Below are 17,664 nucleotides of genomic sequence, written 5' to 3' on the forward strand. Positions count from 1 at the left end.
TGAGTATTTACAAGTCCTTATAAAATACAAATGAGTCCTTATAAACTTCAGCAATACGCAGGTGGTGTTGGAGTAGTTTGCATGTTTTGTGGTGCAGCCTGTAGTGTACTGAGTCCAACAAATTGCAGGTGAGCTGTAATGTAATGTTGGCCTGGCTGTGGGTAAATGACATGACACACACATTGTTTTGGTTCAACTACTAAACCCAAGTCTCAGGCTCAGCATAAAATCCCTTTCATTCTCATCTCATTCAATCATTCACGACCTCAACACTCACATGCCCCAACCCAACCCAACCCTTTTTATTAAATTTTATATTATCCATCAATTCATTCTTTTATCTCCTCTTTCACCCGTGAATACACAACTTGCTATGTTTAATTAAACTTAATACCAATATGGCAATACCCTGTCTCTCTTAGATTCATTCTGGGTTACCTATTCTTCATCTTCCCTTGTCGTCCTCTATATTTTTCTTTTCCAAAACCCCATTTGCTGCTGCTTTCACTATTCAATGATGGATGGTCTCTCAGATAACATTACGACAAAACCGACAACAAACATGACTCACCTTTAAAATCATCACTTCAATCCACCCTGCACCTTCAGAGGAACGCCGACAACATGGAGGATGATTTCATGGCCGAGTTAACTCACCACATGGCTCACTTCTTGCTTCAAGATAACGACCACTCTTTGGATTTCTCAGACAGTTGCTACCAGACTGATAACAATTTTGAACAGGTACTACAATCTTTTTGTTTCTCTAGTTCTGTGACAAATAAAATCTTCACAGATTCAGATAGTGAAAAACAAGTGGAGTCAAAATCTCAGACTTGCCCTTTGATTCTTGTTAGTACTTAAAATTAACACCTTTTTCAAATAAATAAATAAATCATTGAAGTTCTTTCTCTTTTTTCTTGTGAAGTCACGTGACTTAACAAGTTCACCCCCATCAACTCTGTGGAGCCCTGATTCTGAGGAAGCATCACCGCCAGATACACCTGCAGATTATGAAACTCAGAGTTCTAATTCCTTAGAAACTGGATTTTGTTCCTACGACTCTCTCATACAAGAACAAATTCGAGCTATTGAGGTCAGATATATAATACCTAAATGATCATAAACAAAGTTTGAATTAATTTTCAAGGTGATGTTCGAATGATATTTAAGATAAGTGAACAAAAAATTTCATATTACCTAATGTTTTAATCAAAACTTAATTTTAGGGTCATCCCAATTATTCATTTTGGCTGTATAATTTTAACTTAATAACTAACTTTTTTTTGTGATCCTGATCCCCTGTTTTGTGCTATGCGTGTGTGTATATATATATATAGTTATCTCAGCTTAAGGAGTCTCCGATGCCAAAACCAGCAACATGTCGGAAAGGTGAAGGTGGTGGAGGTGATGGACAGAGGAGTACTCGCCCCGCTCCACAGATCCAACAGCAACATACCACCGATGTAGGCATGCAGGCGCTTTTCATTGGTGGGCCCGGTTCCATAGGTGGTACCGGAGTTTTCTTGCCTCGTGGTTCCCCAACTCAATCAACCAAAAAGCAAGGTAAGTGCATCTCCAATGCTAGTTCTTAGTTCTTAGCACTATTCATATGAGTCTGTACTCTCATATGTGCTTAAGCAACTCTTTGCAGATTTTGCTCCAACCATGAGTTCTTAGTTCTTTATTCTTAACACTATTCATCCGGTCTCACAATAGCATTATATTAATATTTTTTATTTTCACATAATTTTGATTTAAATTTAAATGCTAATTCAATACTTAAATTAAATGAATGAGAGAAAAAAAAAATTAATTGTATAGCAACGCAGTTGCAGATCATTTAGTTCGGAGAGGTGCTGCTGCTATGAGTTCTGGGTCTTGGATTATTCCGAGACCAGACCATGATGTTGAGTACCTTCTGTTGAAGGACTCTCTTTCTATTCCTTAGTTTTTTGTTTGTTTGTTTTGTAATTTTCCGATGAAGCAAAAAAAAAAAAAGTAAAACTTCTTATATAAAAACTTAGTTCTTATTTTTAAAAACTAAGAACTCCACATCATCAACTCGAGTGGTTACGGAGTTCTTAACTCAAAAATAAGAACTAAGAACCTTGCATTGAAGATGCTCTAATGCGATTGATATGGTATATAGTTGCTTTTAGATTCTGGGTAATTTGTAGTGATGTTTGTTCCCTTGATGTTCTACTAGTTGGTTACTCAAATAGTCAACTATAGTAACTGCGCATATGCAACTAACTAGACCTAAGTTTTGTGCTTTTAATATTCCAATCAGTTGTGTCTCCGATCCTATGTGTAGAAACCATTGAAACAATTTAATTTGTGTGTGATTTAACCGTAAATAATCTATGTGGGGCACCTTTATGATAATTCATAAAAATGACTTTCTTATCTAATTTTGTGAAGTCTCATAATTGACTTTCTCAAAATTGAATTTGAGACTTAAATCAATTAACATGTTTGGTTTTACGTTAAAATCTATCCAAATCACTTTTTTATTCTCAAAAGTTATTTCCAATAGTTTCTTTTAAATGCACTTTTCCGCTCAATGTGAAACCTAACCAATTTTTAAATGTAAACTTTGTGAGTGCTTTGTTCCACGTTTTGAATTTTTGGAGTTTAGTTCTAAAGTCAATATAGAGTAACTTTTGTAGTTGGTTTAATAAATTGTTAAGATTTTATAACATTACCTTATATAAATTATTTTTTCCATGTAAATAGTACTCCCTCCGTCCCTAATTATAAGCTAACATTGAGACTTTTTTTGTGTCACTTGGCAAGTTTTGACACTTGGCATCCATTGAGGGAGGTTTCAACATTTTTTGTAAGATTAAAAAAAATCAAAAAGAAAATATTATTACTACTTTTAGAAACTTGAGAGTGGCATCTTTGCTAATTGTATTTTTATTGAAGGGTAGCCATGTAATAGCACCTGAAATTTACTTTATTTTCGAATTATTTTTAACCTTTAATCTGAGTAACATTAATTATTAATTCACATTAACTATCCACTACCTATTTCTAAGCCAATCACTATTTAACAACTTAAACCATTTTAAAAATTTGTTCACAATCTATTTAATGTCACCATGACCTACTCAATTCACGTTCAAAAAAATCTACTCAATTCAATTCAATGTACCTTGCAGATTGAAACAAGTGGGTTATCCCAAATTTTAAATAAACATTTAAAACTGAATTTGAATTAAAATGAAATTAAGAGAGCCCAATTTTTCGAAGCCTTTTCAGATTTTAATTCTATTGAACAAAAAACCCTGACTTTGCATAGCACGCCTCTGTCTTTTCCCCTCCCAAGCCATTGTTGGAAACGTAAACCTCTTTATTCTTTTTGAAAAGGAACTTCCAACGCAAATCTCAAGCTTCCATACCCTGCTTGACCCATTAGTTAGCATAAAGCCTGGAGCTCTTCCACCGAAACTGCATCACAATTTTGCTAGAAGATGTAGAAGACGAAGTGCTTTCGTTTCTGCTCTCTCACTCTCTGATGCTGTCGTTTCTGCATCACATTTTTTCTCAATTTTTTGTGTCTCATTTGATTTCATAGGTTCGCTGCAGTCTCTTGAATAATATAGTGGAGCAACTACCCATCTATCTGCAGAACAATATATGTGAAATGAATCCAGATGCAAATGAGATTGGAAAAGAAGAACAATGAGAATCATGTCTAAGGGAGATTTTGATAAATTCCATTTTCATAATTTATGTCATCCCCCATCATATGCTTTGTGGGTTGAGAATTCGCCATTCTGCAGTGATGGTTGGAAACATTAGCTGTATATTACGCATGGAACACACCCCTGAGGATGCTTTTCATGGTTTCTAGATTGAATAATCTCTTGAAGAGCTTGCACCTGCTTGCATCTTGGAACTCCTGAGCATGTCAAATACCCCTGAAAATTTTGATAGGAGACGTGGAGCAATAGCAGCTTTGTGAGAACTGCTTAGACAGGGTCTTGATGTTGGAGCTTCATGCTAAGTACATGACTGGCCTTCCTTTCTAAGCCAAGCATTGGGAAGTTTGCTGGCTAATGAGATAGGTTATCTCCTTCCTTGGAATATCTTAGCTGTGATGCGAAAGAATAAGTAGACAATTGAATCACAGAATTTAAGAGTAATACTATATTCAAGTTGTTTCTATATAATTTTTACAGCTCATTTGGCACTTCGATTTTCCAGCAAGCAAAAAGAATTGGTAACACCCTCTTCAAAGCTGAAGCATTTTAATATTTGTTACAATCCATATTGTTTTTTATTTGCTTACATTCTCAAACAATGGGTTTCCTAATTTCACCCTGATACCCAGTATTGTTATTTATATGATGCAGATTAACAAAGCAAAAAACATATCTGATTGTTTGATGGCTTCAGATGGCTTTGATCTGAAATTTGAGGAAGCTTTCTGCTTATTCCTTCTTGGAATGGTATCTTTTTCATGTTAACTCTAATAACTGGTGCTGCCTTCATGAAGTCATTAGACATTTTTTATATTAGTTTCCAGCATCAATAATTTTTTCTTTCACTTTCAATTTTCTCTGATAATCTGCAGCATATTCTTTGATCATGATGTCTTAACTTCTAGGGCACAAAGGCTGAGGCGGTTGAAAAGCTTTAGCAGCTTGAGCTGAACTCAAATCCAAAGCATAACTCTGTCTTGGGGAAGGCAATAATTGATGCTTCTGATGCTAACCCATCTTTGGTATTTCTCTTATTATCATGTTCACGCAGGTTCTCTATTTTTTTACTTTAAGGAGATGCAGTATTTGAGATGCTTTAGGTGCCTTTGTTGCATGTTAAATTCTTGACTGGCCTTAGTTATGCCATTTCCCCCATTTTAGTGTTTACTGTTTAGACCCTTAGTGAGAAAGTGTACTTTCATGTTCAGGTTGTGCTATCAACTGCAACTTTGACTTCAAATATTACTGTACTTTGGACTAGTGTTTAATCAACTTTCAGTATTAACATGATATAATTTTCCTCAATACAATACAAGCAATTAATCATAATAGAAATAATAACATATGAAGTACTTTATGTATCTATAACAGAAGGTATTGATTCACTCAGAGAAAGAAAGCAAATCTACCGTTTACCATCATGTTTTTTTTTTTTTAATTTTCTGCTGTTTATCTTAATTCACCATTGAAGAACTAAATTTGATTAAGTTCCATTCACATGTGTAGCTGAAGATGACAGTGGAATTGAACCTGCTAATACAATGCAATTAAACTTGGAGACCATAAGAAAGGGTACAAATAACTTTTCCGACACAAATATTCTAGGACAAAGGATTTGGACCTGTTTACAAGGTAATGATATGCGCTTACATTTTAGATCAATAATAATTTTCATATAGTGGTATTCACTTACTCTCGGATCTGATATACATTTACATCAACTGATATATTTTCAGGGTAAGCATTCCAATGGATTAGAGGTTATTTACAAATTCAGGACAAGGGGATGAGGAATTCAAGAACGAGGTGTAGTTGGTGGCCAAGCTACAACACATAAATTTAGTCAGGCTACTTGGTTTCAGTTTGGAAAGAGTAGAGAAGTTACTGGTCTATGAGTTTGTTCCCAATAAAAGCCTTTACTACTTTATTTTTGGTGAGAACTTTTCTTGATGTGATGGCAGTGGCCCCTTCACTGATAATTCAGTTCTGCTGAATGGTAAGTGCATAATTTCTGTTGAGATGGTTAAAAATGTTATGTCTTGACATGGGTTTGCAGATCCAGTTAAGCGTGCACATTTAGAATGGTCAGTTTTGGTTGTATGGTCTTGCTGATTAGCATGTTTACTGAATGGCATATAGGATAGCTAACACTTTTTAATAGTCATTGCTCATGTTATGTCAGGTGGTTGATATATTTCATGATAATTCATATCTGTTTCTTTTGAAAAAAATTTATTCTCCCCAGATCATTATCTCTAGAAGACTACAACTAAGATGTTCACAACATAAAAGTACTCAGTTCATACTCAGGATTTCAGAAGGTATAAAATCAGAATAATAGAAAAGGAAATGGTTAAGCTAATAATTATTGTTGATCATTTGTTTTTTGAATTTTAATAATAATTGTAGTAATTATGATAGTTGCTCAAGAAGATGTGAATTAGGGTCAAAATTCATCAGGGAGGTGGGAAAGAGAGGTCCATGATAGTGAATGTAATTATATTTTCACTTGGACGAACCATTAAAGAGGAAAAAATTATTTGACTAGAGAAGATAGAAAAGGGAGGGGAGGACTAAAATTGAATTTTACTTACTTGAAAACAGTGCATAGCTCCAGGCTGTTTCTTTGGCTGAATGTAATTAGATTTTCATTTGCATTTAATACTTCTATTTTCCCTAGGTAAGACGTACAGTCTGGACAGGCTTGACATGATTTGATAACGTGAAGAGCTGCTTTGAAACTACATCTAGGAAACTCGATTTCTTCAACGAAATAGTAGAAGGAAGGAAGGAACAGCTTTTGGACATATACCATCATAGGGAGAAATAATTTTGGATAGAGAAAATGAACTAGAAAAATAATGTTAAGAAATGAAGCATTGTCATCTCTTCTTTAATGCATTAATATTCATCTAGGAAACTCGATTTCTTCAACGAAATAGTAGAAGGAAGGATGAGCTTTTGGACATATGCAATCATAGGGAGAAATAATTTTGGATAGAGAAAATGAAGTAGAAAAATAATGTTAAGAAATGAAGCATTGTCACTTCTTTTTTAATGCATTTATATTCAATGATGCATATTAATAATTTTGAAGAAGAATTTTGAAGGAAAGTGGTATGACATTAATAACGGCTGAAGATTTAGATGAAGCAGCTCACAAAGCAGTGAAAGTCATTAACAAATGAAGGGTTACTTCTGTTCAAATTCCAAAATCACTTTAATTACACCATTATTTTTTGTGTTAAAACTTACTGACGAGAAAGAAATTCTTGCGGCAAATCATGGAAGCCGCAGTGGTTATCAAAGCATTCCAATAAGTTAATGCTTTTCAACTTGTGTTGATGCACATGGTTGATATTTGGTTTTTTTGACACTTCAAGATACCGACCTTTTTTTTTTTTGGATACCGACCCTTTCGGGTTGTTTCTGGTTTAGTTCTCTTTAACCTTTATACGAATAACTTGGAAATAGTGCTTCATTAAGCGGCCAAAATTGTAGCTTTTTAATTGAGGATTTTCAATTTTGAATATTCATTTGGGAGTTTCAAAAAAAAAATTAAATGTATCTATAGCCAATTTGTATTCTACCTATTTCCATTCTGAACTATAACTATCTACATTTTTTGATAATTAAAAAAAAATTATTGCCTCCCAATTTCACCAATGAAATTAGGTGAAATCAAAACTTCTTATCATTATTCATTCACATGCTTATTGTTAGTCTTGAAAAGAATTCCAATGCCATAATTTATCTTTATTTCCTCTTCAATTTTCAACAAACTGTGCTTAAATATTTAGATTATATCATAGATTGTGTTTATTGGTTAATTTTGCCAACCCTTACATATTTGGCTTCTACTATAAATAAGATGAGTTTGGCCCCAAATAATCAACCATCTCCATCTTCATGAAACTTCGATAGGAAGGTGGTTCCGGCTGAAGATGAAGTAGAATGGTGAGCGCGAATGGCACGGTGTTGGCGGCGATGGTTCCGACTAAAACTCCAAGGACGCAGCTGGCTAGGGAGCAAGTAAGAGGTGGTTTGTAGTTCATCTTTACGGTGACCATTCCGCTGCGTAGTGGAGGTGATGCAACCCATGATGGTGTGTGTTGGCCGCGACTTCTGGTTCGATTTCGGCTGAAGGTTTCAGCGATGACTTCAAAAAGCGGCGACAACTTTGATGTGCTCCGATGGTGGCATTCATAGCACGAATGAGGCTGCTGATTTGAAAGTGGTTCAAGGCTCAATAATTCCTTCTAATTTCATTAAGACAAGTTGGCTGATGATTAAACTTGAGGGACCCTGCTGATGTATGTAGCTGTGTGGTAATATAATGTCCAATATGTGCTTATTCCCTCAACTACCATAGTCCGCTAAGTTTTCAATTTTTCCTTTTGCCTATATGTAGTGATGATACCAAATGTAGTGACATTTTTCTTTGGGTTTATATTGATTCTTTCTGTTTGCATAAGAGGGAATAAGCACATATGGTTCTCAAAAGCACTGCAAGGTAAATAAGAAGAATGTGAAAGAAATAATGTTGAGTGCTATACCAATTTCCTCAGTAGCATCAGTGAATATAGGAAAGTTTATCAAAGAATATAACACTTCTAATTCTTTCTGTTGTGAATTTTCAAAGAATTGTGTTTGCTCTTATTTCACAGTGTGTAATTGGGGATGCAAAGAAAGGGGATAAAACAGCTGATGATGTTGGTCATTGCTTCCATCAATGACTAATCTTATCAGTGATTTTATTTTTTGGGACAATATATCTGACTGTTTTGCAGGACTTGGACAATTTCTTTGATGTTTTTAATTATTCCTAAATTTTTGTTTTCTTTAGTTTTGTTAAATTTTGATTTAATGTGCTTTCTTTGTCTCAATTCTATGGTCATCCTATTTTTTTTGAAGTTTCTCCCTACCTTCAAAGTAGCACTAATTTTCTGTCTAATAGATGATACAGGTTCTGCGAGAATGAATTAAAAAAATTATGTAAAGATATCAACGGGGATAGTGTTGTAGTTGAAGTTTAGAGGGAGTTATGACTATCATTGTATGTTACTAATGTGATATGGTGATTGATATTCAAAAATATGTTTAACGGTTGTGGTAGAAAAGTATCATGATAGTGGAGCATGAATGCATATAGACGTACTAAATTTATTGGAATTTTTTTTCAAGTTAAAACTTATATCGTAAAGAATTTTTATCATTATTTCATAACTATTTTCAAAAATATTAAAATAGTTTTAGAAGGAAATTAGTTAAGAGTATCATAAATTAGAAGGTAAAACTAGAAAGCTTCCACAGGGGATTAAATAACTTTATTTTTCATAACTTTAAAACTTATATTTTTTTCACGCTAGATCGGAAAAAATTAACAAATATAATCTATTTATTTATGAATAAATTAATTAAGAATATCATATATAAGAAGGTAAAACTATAAAGCTACCACGGGGGACTAAAAGATTTTTTTTTCATAACTTTAAAACTTAGAATTATTTTTCACGTGAAATAAATTAGCAAATATAGTCTATTAATAAAATAATGGAAGGAAGCTCTGCTAGGGCAGATCTGGTCGGGGCAAATCAGTTGCCGGAGAAGAGAGTCAGGAAGGTCTGGAATGCAAAGAGGCAGGGAGGATCATTTTCAGTCTTTGTTGATGGAATAGCGGATGGAGTGACGTGGGCCAAGGTCCATGCAATTTTTGCAGAAACAGGAGGACTGTGCAGCGTGTATGTCCAGAGGAGGAAGAAGGAGGGTAGGCGTTTGAGATTTGGGTTCCTGCGATACAGCACAAATCTGGAGGCGGAGAGAGCTATACGCAAATTCAACGGGGTAAAACTGGAAGGAGCTTATTTGGAGGTAAAGAAAGCTCTGTATCAGAGTACAAGGGGGAACGAAAAATTTGAACCACCTAGAAGTCAGAGATTCCATAAAGACAATGTGCGTGGGAAGGTCTGGAGGCCAAAGCAGAGAAGAACAGAATTGGCGAACGACCCAGAAAACGTGAAGCCTGAAACCTGCACTCCGTTTTCTATGCAAGAGGAAGAGCGAACCTGGGTGGAGAGGTGCGCTGCTGCAACCTGCTATAATGTTCAATCTCGTGAAAGTCTCCAGGAAGGGCTCCGGATGCAGGGCTTATCAAATTTTAAGATCAAATTACTGGGCGCGCGTGACATGATTTTAGAATTTGAGTCTAAGGAGGAGATGGAAATCACTTTGACGGAGGCCGCTTCTATGCTGGAAGAATTCTTTGAATGGATTAAGCCTTGTGAAGCGCTGACAGTTGGACGGTCTCAGCTAGTTTGGGTCAGATTATGGAAGGTGCCATTAGGGGTGTGGAGGTATGATTTCTTTAACATCATAGGTGATAGGTTGGGAAAGTATGTGTGTATTGATGAGATTACGTCAAGGAAAGACCGTTTGGACTTCGCTCGTATGCTGGTGGATACTACATGTCCATTGATAGAACAACATTTCATGGATGTCAATGTGGAAGGGACTGTGGTACGAATTTTGATAGAAAAAGAAATGTCAGCATATCAAGATTGGTCTGGGCTCAAGTTGGGATCGACGGTTAAAGAGGGTACTCGTTCTGAGACTGATGACGAAGGCAGCAAGACGGAACAAGAGTTTGACGTGATTAAGACGACCGATGAGAGTGATGCAAAGCCAGTTGAAGCAGCGGGTGCGGTGGTGGGTACGGCGGAAGCAACGACAGCGCCATTGACAGGAGTCGTAACAGACGTTTTCAAAGAATTAATTGAGGCGGATTACACGGCGTGGGAAATATTACGTTGGTTACAAAATACGGCAATAATAGGTGTTAATGGAGGGGTTTCAGAAAACGGCCGGAACGTTGAGGAAATCAGCGTGTCAAAAGGAAAATGTGATTCAAACCTATTGGGAAGGGACCCATTATGCAGCTTTTTAAAAGAAAACGTTATGGGACCTGTACATGGGGATGCAATGGGAATTTATAGTAGAGATTTGAATGGTATGACTGATGTGGAAAATGGGCCAATTATAAACATGGTCCAGCCATTTGAGGATCAGTTTACGGGCCCAGAGACAAAAATAAAACAACTTTTACCCTCCTCCCTTAGGAAAATAAAAGGGTTGGCCCGCTCTCCAGGGGATAGACATAATTTTTTGGGGAGAGAAAAAACGCTTCATGGGCTTGATCATTGTGGGCTGGCTGCTGGTAGTGAGGAGCTGGATATTTGTAAACAAGAGGCTACTATGGGTGTTTTTGACGAGTCAGATCTTGGATTGTTGGGGGATGATGCAGATTTGTTGGAGGAACAGATTTTTGATCACTTAAACCGTAGAAGAGGCAGAAAGAAGGTATCTCAATCAAAAGGAAAACGCAAGGAGGTATTAATAGAGAAACCGAAGGCGAAGAGAGGTAGGCCAAAGGGAAGCCGCAACAAGAAGGCATCTGGAGCGCGTGTCTTAGCTACAGCAGAACAGGAGGGTATTCGCGTGGAAAATTCTGTGAATTGGGCACAACAGGCATGGTCCTTGGGCAAAAAATTGGGTGTGGTTTTTGACGGTGATGATGGCGAGATGGTAAAAAGGCTGGCGCTTCAGGTCAGACAAAATCATCCCAATTTCTTGTAATTATTGTGTATTGGTGGGTACTGGTTTTATGGGGAGTCCATGGATAATCTGGAATGTGAGGGGCATGGGATGATCCTCGAAGCGAAGGGTTCTCAAGAAACATATATCTCATATGAAACCAGGAGTTGTTCTTATTCAGGAAACAAAAATAGGGGCAGGTCGGAAAAAATGTCTGAGTTCTTGGGCTCAAGCTCTGGGTATGAATTATTGTGTGTCTCTAGCAAATGGCAGTGCAGGTGGCTTGATCTCGTTATGGCGTGAAAGTGAGCTACAAGTTGAGCAGAGATTACTGAACCAGCATTTTATTGCTTTGTGGGCTTCAATTCCACATACAAAGGTGGCTATAGGTTGGGTACAGAATGAGGACAGCAGGCCCTGGAGATTATTTCAACTGATGGACAGAATTGATATATTGCTCTCTGAGGTGAATTGTAAGGAACTAAAGCACGTACTGCGCGAAGGAAATGAACAGGCGGATTTCTTGGCCAAGAGTGGACGGGATGGGGAGATTTTGCTTTGGCAGGTTTGTGAATAATGAAGGAGGACATGAATGGATATTGCTGGCTTTTTGGGGTCTTTGTGAACTTTTCTTCAAAATATGTCTCATGATACTTGGGCAATTCTGGTCTGTTTATTTAGCAGCAACAAAGGTTTCAGCTAATCAAGGAGCTACGTTGGTTTCCTTTGGGGAGGCATATGAGCAACTGGTGTTTCTTTTTTGGATAGTTTCATACTTAATGGATGTGTTAAGTTTGCTGGTTTATTATTCTATCTCATACAGCAGGGTGGATTTGGATTTTTAACTAGGTGGGGTGTGCTTGAATAAAGGGAATGTGCTATGGGTAAATGTTATGGTGACTTTTGGTGTTTATGTAAGATTTCTAGTGCTATGTGTACTCTTTTTCCTACCCAAGGTTTTTTATCCCACAATGGGTTTTTCCTAGGGAGGTTTTAACGAGGCACAGGCGCTAGTTGTAGGTTTTGTCTTTACTTTGGCAAGTTCTTATCCATGAGAGGGTTGTTCTCATGAAACTTTTGCTATTAATATTATTCATCTTTTGTTGTCAAAAAAAAAATATAGTCTATTATTTATGAATAAATTAATTAAAAGTATCATAAATTAGAAGGTAAAACAAGAAAACTTCCATGGGGACTAAATTTTTTTTTTCATAACTTCAAAGTTTTCCAGAATCAAAAATCAAAAATAAATAAAAAAAATTTTTTTTTGGTACATCGGAAGATTATTATAATTTTTGTTTAGTTTTTGAATTATAAATTTAACCATTTATGTTAGCTATATTGTTCTTGGATATATAAAAAAGTTTTTTTGTCCTCAAATGATGGCTAAAGTGGTAAGAGCTAGGTGACATGTGGGTTGGGAGTGGGAGGTATTGGGATCAATCCCCAAAGAGTGCAATTTATGTTTCCGATGTACTAATTGTTTTTTCTGAAACTAAAATTTAAACATTATAGCTATATATATATATATTTTTTTTTTTTGATAAGCAAACATTATAGCTATATGCCATATGGTATAAAAAATATTTATAAAGATATATAAAAGATATAGAATTTATATGCTTTGGTATATTTGTGAAGATTTTAATTTTTTGATTTTCCACTATAGTTAACATAAAGTTTAAATAAATTTTAGTAAACAGGTTTTATTTTTAACTTTTCATCCTTGGACCGTATTTCTGTTTAAATGAATGTAAAATGCATTTTTTACAATTTTATTGTGAAAATAGGGATCTCAAGAAGAAGAATATTTATATTAAAATATTTTACAGTTAAAAAAAAATTAAAGATAAATTTTAATATAATTTAATATTCTCTTCCATAAAAAGTAATAAATTTTTTTAGTTAAACTAATAGAAAATGTTTCAATATCATTTTATCAGTACACTTAAAAGAATTTTGATGTTAAAATTAAGTTGAAACTAATAGAATTTTTTTAATATAATTTTAGTACTTTTTACAGACTTTTAAATAATTTTAAGAAAAGATATACGAAACCATTTTAATTTGATTGTGAAAATATATATTACACGGGGAAGAACATTTATATTACAATATTTTCAAGTTGAAAATAACAAACAATAAATTTCAAAATAATTTTAGAATTTTTTATATGTTTAAAAGTAAATATATATATATATATATATATATATATATGAAATGTTGAGGGAATTAGAATAAATGAACATATATAGCTTATATTCATTTATGTTTACGTTACATATACTAAAAAGGTCATACGGGGAGAAATAATTTGCATGAAATACAATTAAGTTGAAACTAATAGAAAATGTTTTATTATAATTTCATTACTTTTTCTAAAAGTCTCACATTGGCTAGACATAGAGAGCATAAATATCATTTATAAGGGTAGTGCAAACCTCAACTCTAATAATGAGAGCAGATATACAGAAGCATTTTAATTTGATTGTGAATATGAGGCTCCCACATATATAGCTTATATTTTTCTATGTTTAATTTTTTCGATGAGAAAGTAAAATAAATTATTGAGTCGCTAAATTCAAGCTTTCTAAGTATCCAATCAGCAAAATAATATCACAACATAGATTAATTCAGCTTCTAAATGAACAAGTTGTAGGAATAATAAGTCCTTTATACATTATATATATATATATATATATATATATATATAGAGAGAGAGAGAGAGAGAGAGGGAGGGGGGAGGGGGAGTGAGAGAGAACAATTCATTACACGAGGGTTGTAAATATATAGTCTATATTTGTTGATGTTTAGGTTATATAGTAAAAAGCTGATACGATGAGAGACATTTAACATGAAAATACCTTCAAGTTGAAACTAATAGAAAATGTTTTAATATAATTTTTAAACTTTTTCTAGACTTTTTAAATATTTTAAGGAGTAGATAAACAAAAGCATTACAATTTAACTGTGAATATAGAATTTGAAGGGGAAGAAAGCTTACATTAAAATATTTTTAATAAAAAATAAGAGAAGAGCAAATTTTATTATAATTTCGTTCGTTGAGTGGGAGAGGTCCATAGATCAATTCCTGGATGATGCAATTTATCAGTCCGATGTACCAAAAAATATCACATCTTTTATATATTATAAATTTTGTATAATTATTTGAAGATAGAAAAAATAAAAAATTAAAAAAATCCTACAATTTATTATATTATTATATCATAATCAAATTAATCAAATAAAAAATAATATTTATATTTATTTTTCATTAATGCAAAAAAAAGTTCCATATATTAAAAACAATTTATTATAGCTTTGGAAATTTGCCCCCGTGCATCGGCACGGGTAAACATACTAGTAATCATATAAACATGAATCACTTTCACTTTCCACTCAATTAAGATAATCTTCTAAAAGTGAATATGACCAATAAAAATTGATTATGGAGTTTAAGAGGGAGAACCAAACACATATTAAAGTTAATTATGTTGTTTAGCTTCAATGATTTGCTTTATAACTAACCCCCGCTTAGCTTGGGAATGGTGGTGTGGTGAGTGGTGACCAAATATTAATTAGACATTTAGACCTCTCTTAATTCTCCAAAAATCAATTTCAAATTTGAATGAAAATAACATATTCTATTTGAGGAATTGTCAAATCGATCACAAATAGAAGTATATACCACATAAATTTCCACAAGCTATTTTTCATTCCCCTCCAACACTTATGTCTCCTAGCTCTTGCCACTTCTACTAAATCTCTAGAACAAATTTTCATCTAATTTAAATATATTTTTCATAATTTTAAATAATTTTAGAATTAAGTATATATGAAGTTTTTGTCAAACTTTGCAATTGGTGTGATACTCATTGTGATTTATTTTGTTTGGTTGAATGCTCATCTTTTTTTTTTGTATCTTAATTCATTAATACATGTCTAAATAATGAGATCAATATTCGGCGTGCAACGCACGGGGTAAAAACGCTAGTTAAGTAAAAAACAAAGCAGTCAGAGAGTTTGGTGGCCACATACGTTGATTCTTCAATTTAATTAGTTCTTTATAGCACCAAACAATGCATGTTCGTTGCACATCTTACGTTGAAATTGATTTTTATACATGATGCATGTTATGCTGTTCAGGGAAAGGTTGCTCTGTCCTTATACCAGCTAGAGTGGTGCAGGCATTGCAACAACATTTTGACAAAACGGCCGCTACTATGTCTGGACCCAAAGCTGTTGCCTTCCCTCCTCTTCATGGTACTCAATTCCACTTTTGTTTTTTGTTTGATACAAAATGATTCACCAACATAAGATTTCGCTAGGCAATCTTCGCACACATACAACTTAATTAGCAGCAGTTTTTAACTGTTACCAAATTTTGCGGGAGTTAAAAAATTGACTCTAGTTCGTAAGCCTAAAGGATGTTTGGTGAAATGTACGTATGTTTATATATAATTACTCTCTATTTATTACTTGTTCTTTGTGCTTTTTGCGTGCAGCTACCTTACTCTACCAGCGTCTAATATTTGTTGCTTCATCTCTTGTAACATGTAGTTTTTTTTTTTGAAAGTGTTGTAACATGTAATTAATTATATACAGTGTCATTGTTTGTTTTAATTTGCTTAATATTTTATAAAGTTTATGTAGGCCCGTATTACTTAATTTTAAACTTCTTTATTGCTTTATGTTTTTTTTAGATAAGCCATGAAGAAAAGAAAAACTCTTTATTGCTTTTATGTGAATATTAATTTATATGATAATGAAATTAATTACTATTGCTGCATTTACAGACGTTCTAGGGAGTAAGAGGGCTGGCAGTGACACCATGTATTCAGTTCAGTCTAGAAAAGCGCCGGCAAATGTCCACAATGATGAGATAACTCTACCTCCAGAGTGGACTTATTAAGCCTACAATTAATTGAAGAATCTAGAGTCACAGGCAAATTTGTAACCAGTTCTTTTTTTAACACACACATAATAATAATTCTGTTTTGGCTGTTTTAATTTGTCCAAACCGAAGAAAATAAACAAATAGGAAAGGATGAAGAGGAAAAGGAAACAGACCACCCCAACAATAGATTGAATGGATCATTATATAGTCAGAACTCAGAACCCTTTTAACTTATGTAAGTAGTTTTCGAGTGTTATAATTAATTTTGAGAAAAAATAAAGTATTTTAAATATGCTATAAATTAACTATGGGTAGTAGTTTTTGGTTGTCAATTTTTTTTTTGGTACAAAGCTGCTAAAAGAAAAAAAAAACGACTACAACACTATAGAGCCTCAAGAAGGAAGTTCCACGGTAGTCCTCCGCCAACAAGGGAATAGCATCCAAGGGAGGCGCCTCCAGGTACTTAAACCGATCGTCCATGTGAGCACCCTCCTTCGCCAAGAGATCCGCCATCGCATTCCCTTCACGAAGGATGTGCTCAAACCTGACAAGCCAATCACGATTCAAAATGTCCTTGATGAGACCCAGCACCACAGCATAAACATGGAAGCGACCACACCCTTTCTGCACAAGGGAAAGGGCATGCTGCGAATCAGAGAAAACCACAACTCTACGACAACCACGATCCCAACACAACCTCAGCCCAAACAAAATAGCGAGGAGTTATGCCTTCAAGATCTCAGGAAACCCCACAGAGGCTGAAAAACCGAAGCACCACACCCCAGCCATGTCCCGGACCACACCACCAGCCCCAGCACGACCCGGGTTACCCAAAGAGGAGCCATCAACATTCAGCGCTAACCACCCTTCGGGGGGCGCCCGCTAACGCACCCACCGGGGATCGAACGCACCACCGGGAGACGCACGCAGCACCTTCAGCATACTCGCAGCATGATGCAAGACCAACTGCCTAGGCTCCGTGTAACATTCTCTAAACCCCGCATAAATATTATAGCTTAAATCAGAGTAAAATGCATAACATAGAGGGTGTCACACTTATTCTCCAAAACCATAAATGAAAACACCTGTCATGCTCATAATAAATATATAAATTCCAAACTTTAGTGTCATAACATCATATGCATAGCACAACAGATTTATTTTTCAACTCCAAAATTAAACATATTCCAGGAATAAATAAAAAGAGTTCACAAAATAACTCTTAACATCAAGGTACAAACTAAGCGCTTCCCCGGTGTTACGTAACAGAGCATGACTCCCCTAACTAAACCATAAATGAAAGACTAGCTCCTCTGCCTAACCCTTGCGAGAAGCTCCACTATCCTCGGCACCTGAGCGATGTCGCATAGAACATCATTCCAACATAAGGGTGAGAACTCATATCATATGGATAAGCATAATAATCAATAATGTAAAAGCTTATTTATGTTTCTTCACACTTCA

The 17,664-nt window shown here is 34.8% G+C and overlaps 1 protein-coding gene and 1 long non-coding RNA gene across 5 annotated transcripts; both read left to right on the forward strand.

Moving 5' to 3' along the window:
* Window positions 1–146: 146 nt before the first annotated feature.
* Window positions 147–16,215, forward strand: LOC130744395 (uncharacterized). Its single transcript, XM_057596584.1, has 6 exons — window positions 147–744; window positions 929–1,096; window positions 1,341–1,566; window positions 15,450–15,566; window positions 15,809–15,859; window positions 16,100–16,215. The coding sequence occupies exons 1-6, from the start codon at window positions 625–627 to the stop codon at window positions 16,213–16,215; spliced, it is 798 nt and encodes a 265-aa protein (XP_057452567.1). The 5' UTR covers window positions 147–624.
* LOC130743433 (uncharacterized) lies at window positions 1,573–5,926 on the forward strand. Of its 4 annotated transcripts, XR_009021479.1 has the most exons (6): window positions 1,574–4,076; window positions 4,191–4,231; window positions 4,365–4,460; window positions 4,619–4,735; window positions 5,220–5,345; window positions 5,450–5,926. It is a non-coding gene; the product is annotated as an uncharacterized LOC130743433 (long non-coding RNA). The 4 variants fall into 4 exon arrangements; XR_009021477.1 differs by having other exon boundaries at window positions 1,573–4,231; window positions 4,586–4,735; XR_009021478.1 differs by having other exon boundaries at window positions 1,573–4,076; window positions 4,191–4,460.
* Window positions 16,216–17,664: the final 1,449 nt, after the last annotated feature.

This window comes from Lotus japonicus, chromosome 3, assembly GCF_012489685.1.
Source record: "Lotus japonicus ecotype B-129 chromosome 3, LjGifu_v1.2".
In the NCBI taxonomy this organism is placed as follows: Eukaryota; Viridiplantae; Streptophyta; class Magnoliopsida; order Fabales; family Fabaceae; genus Lotus; species Lotus japonicus.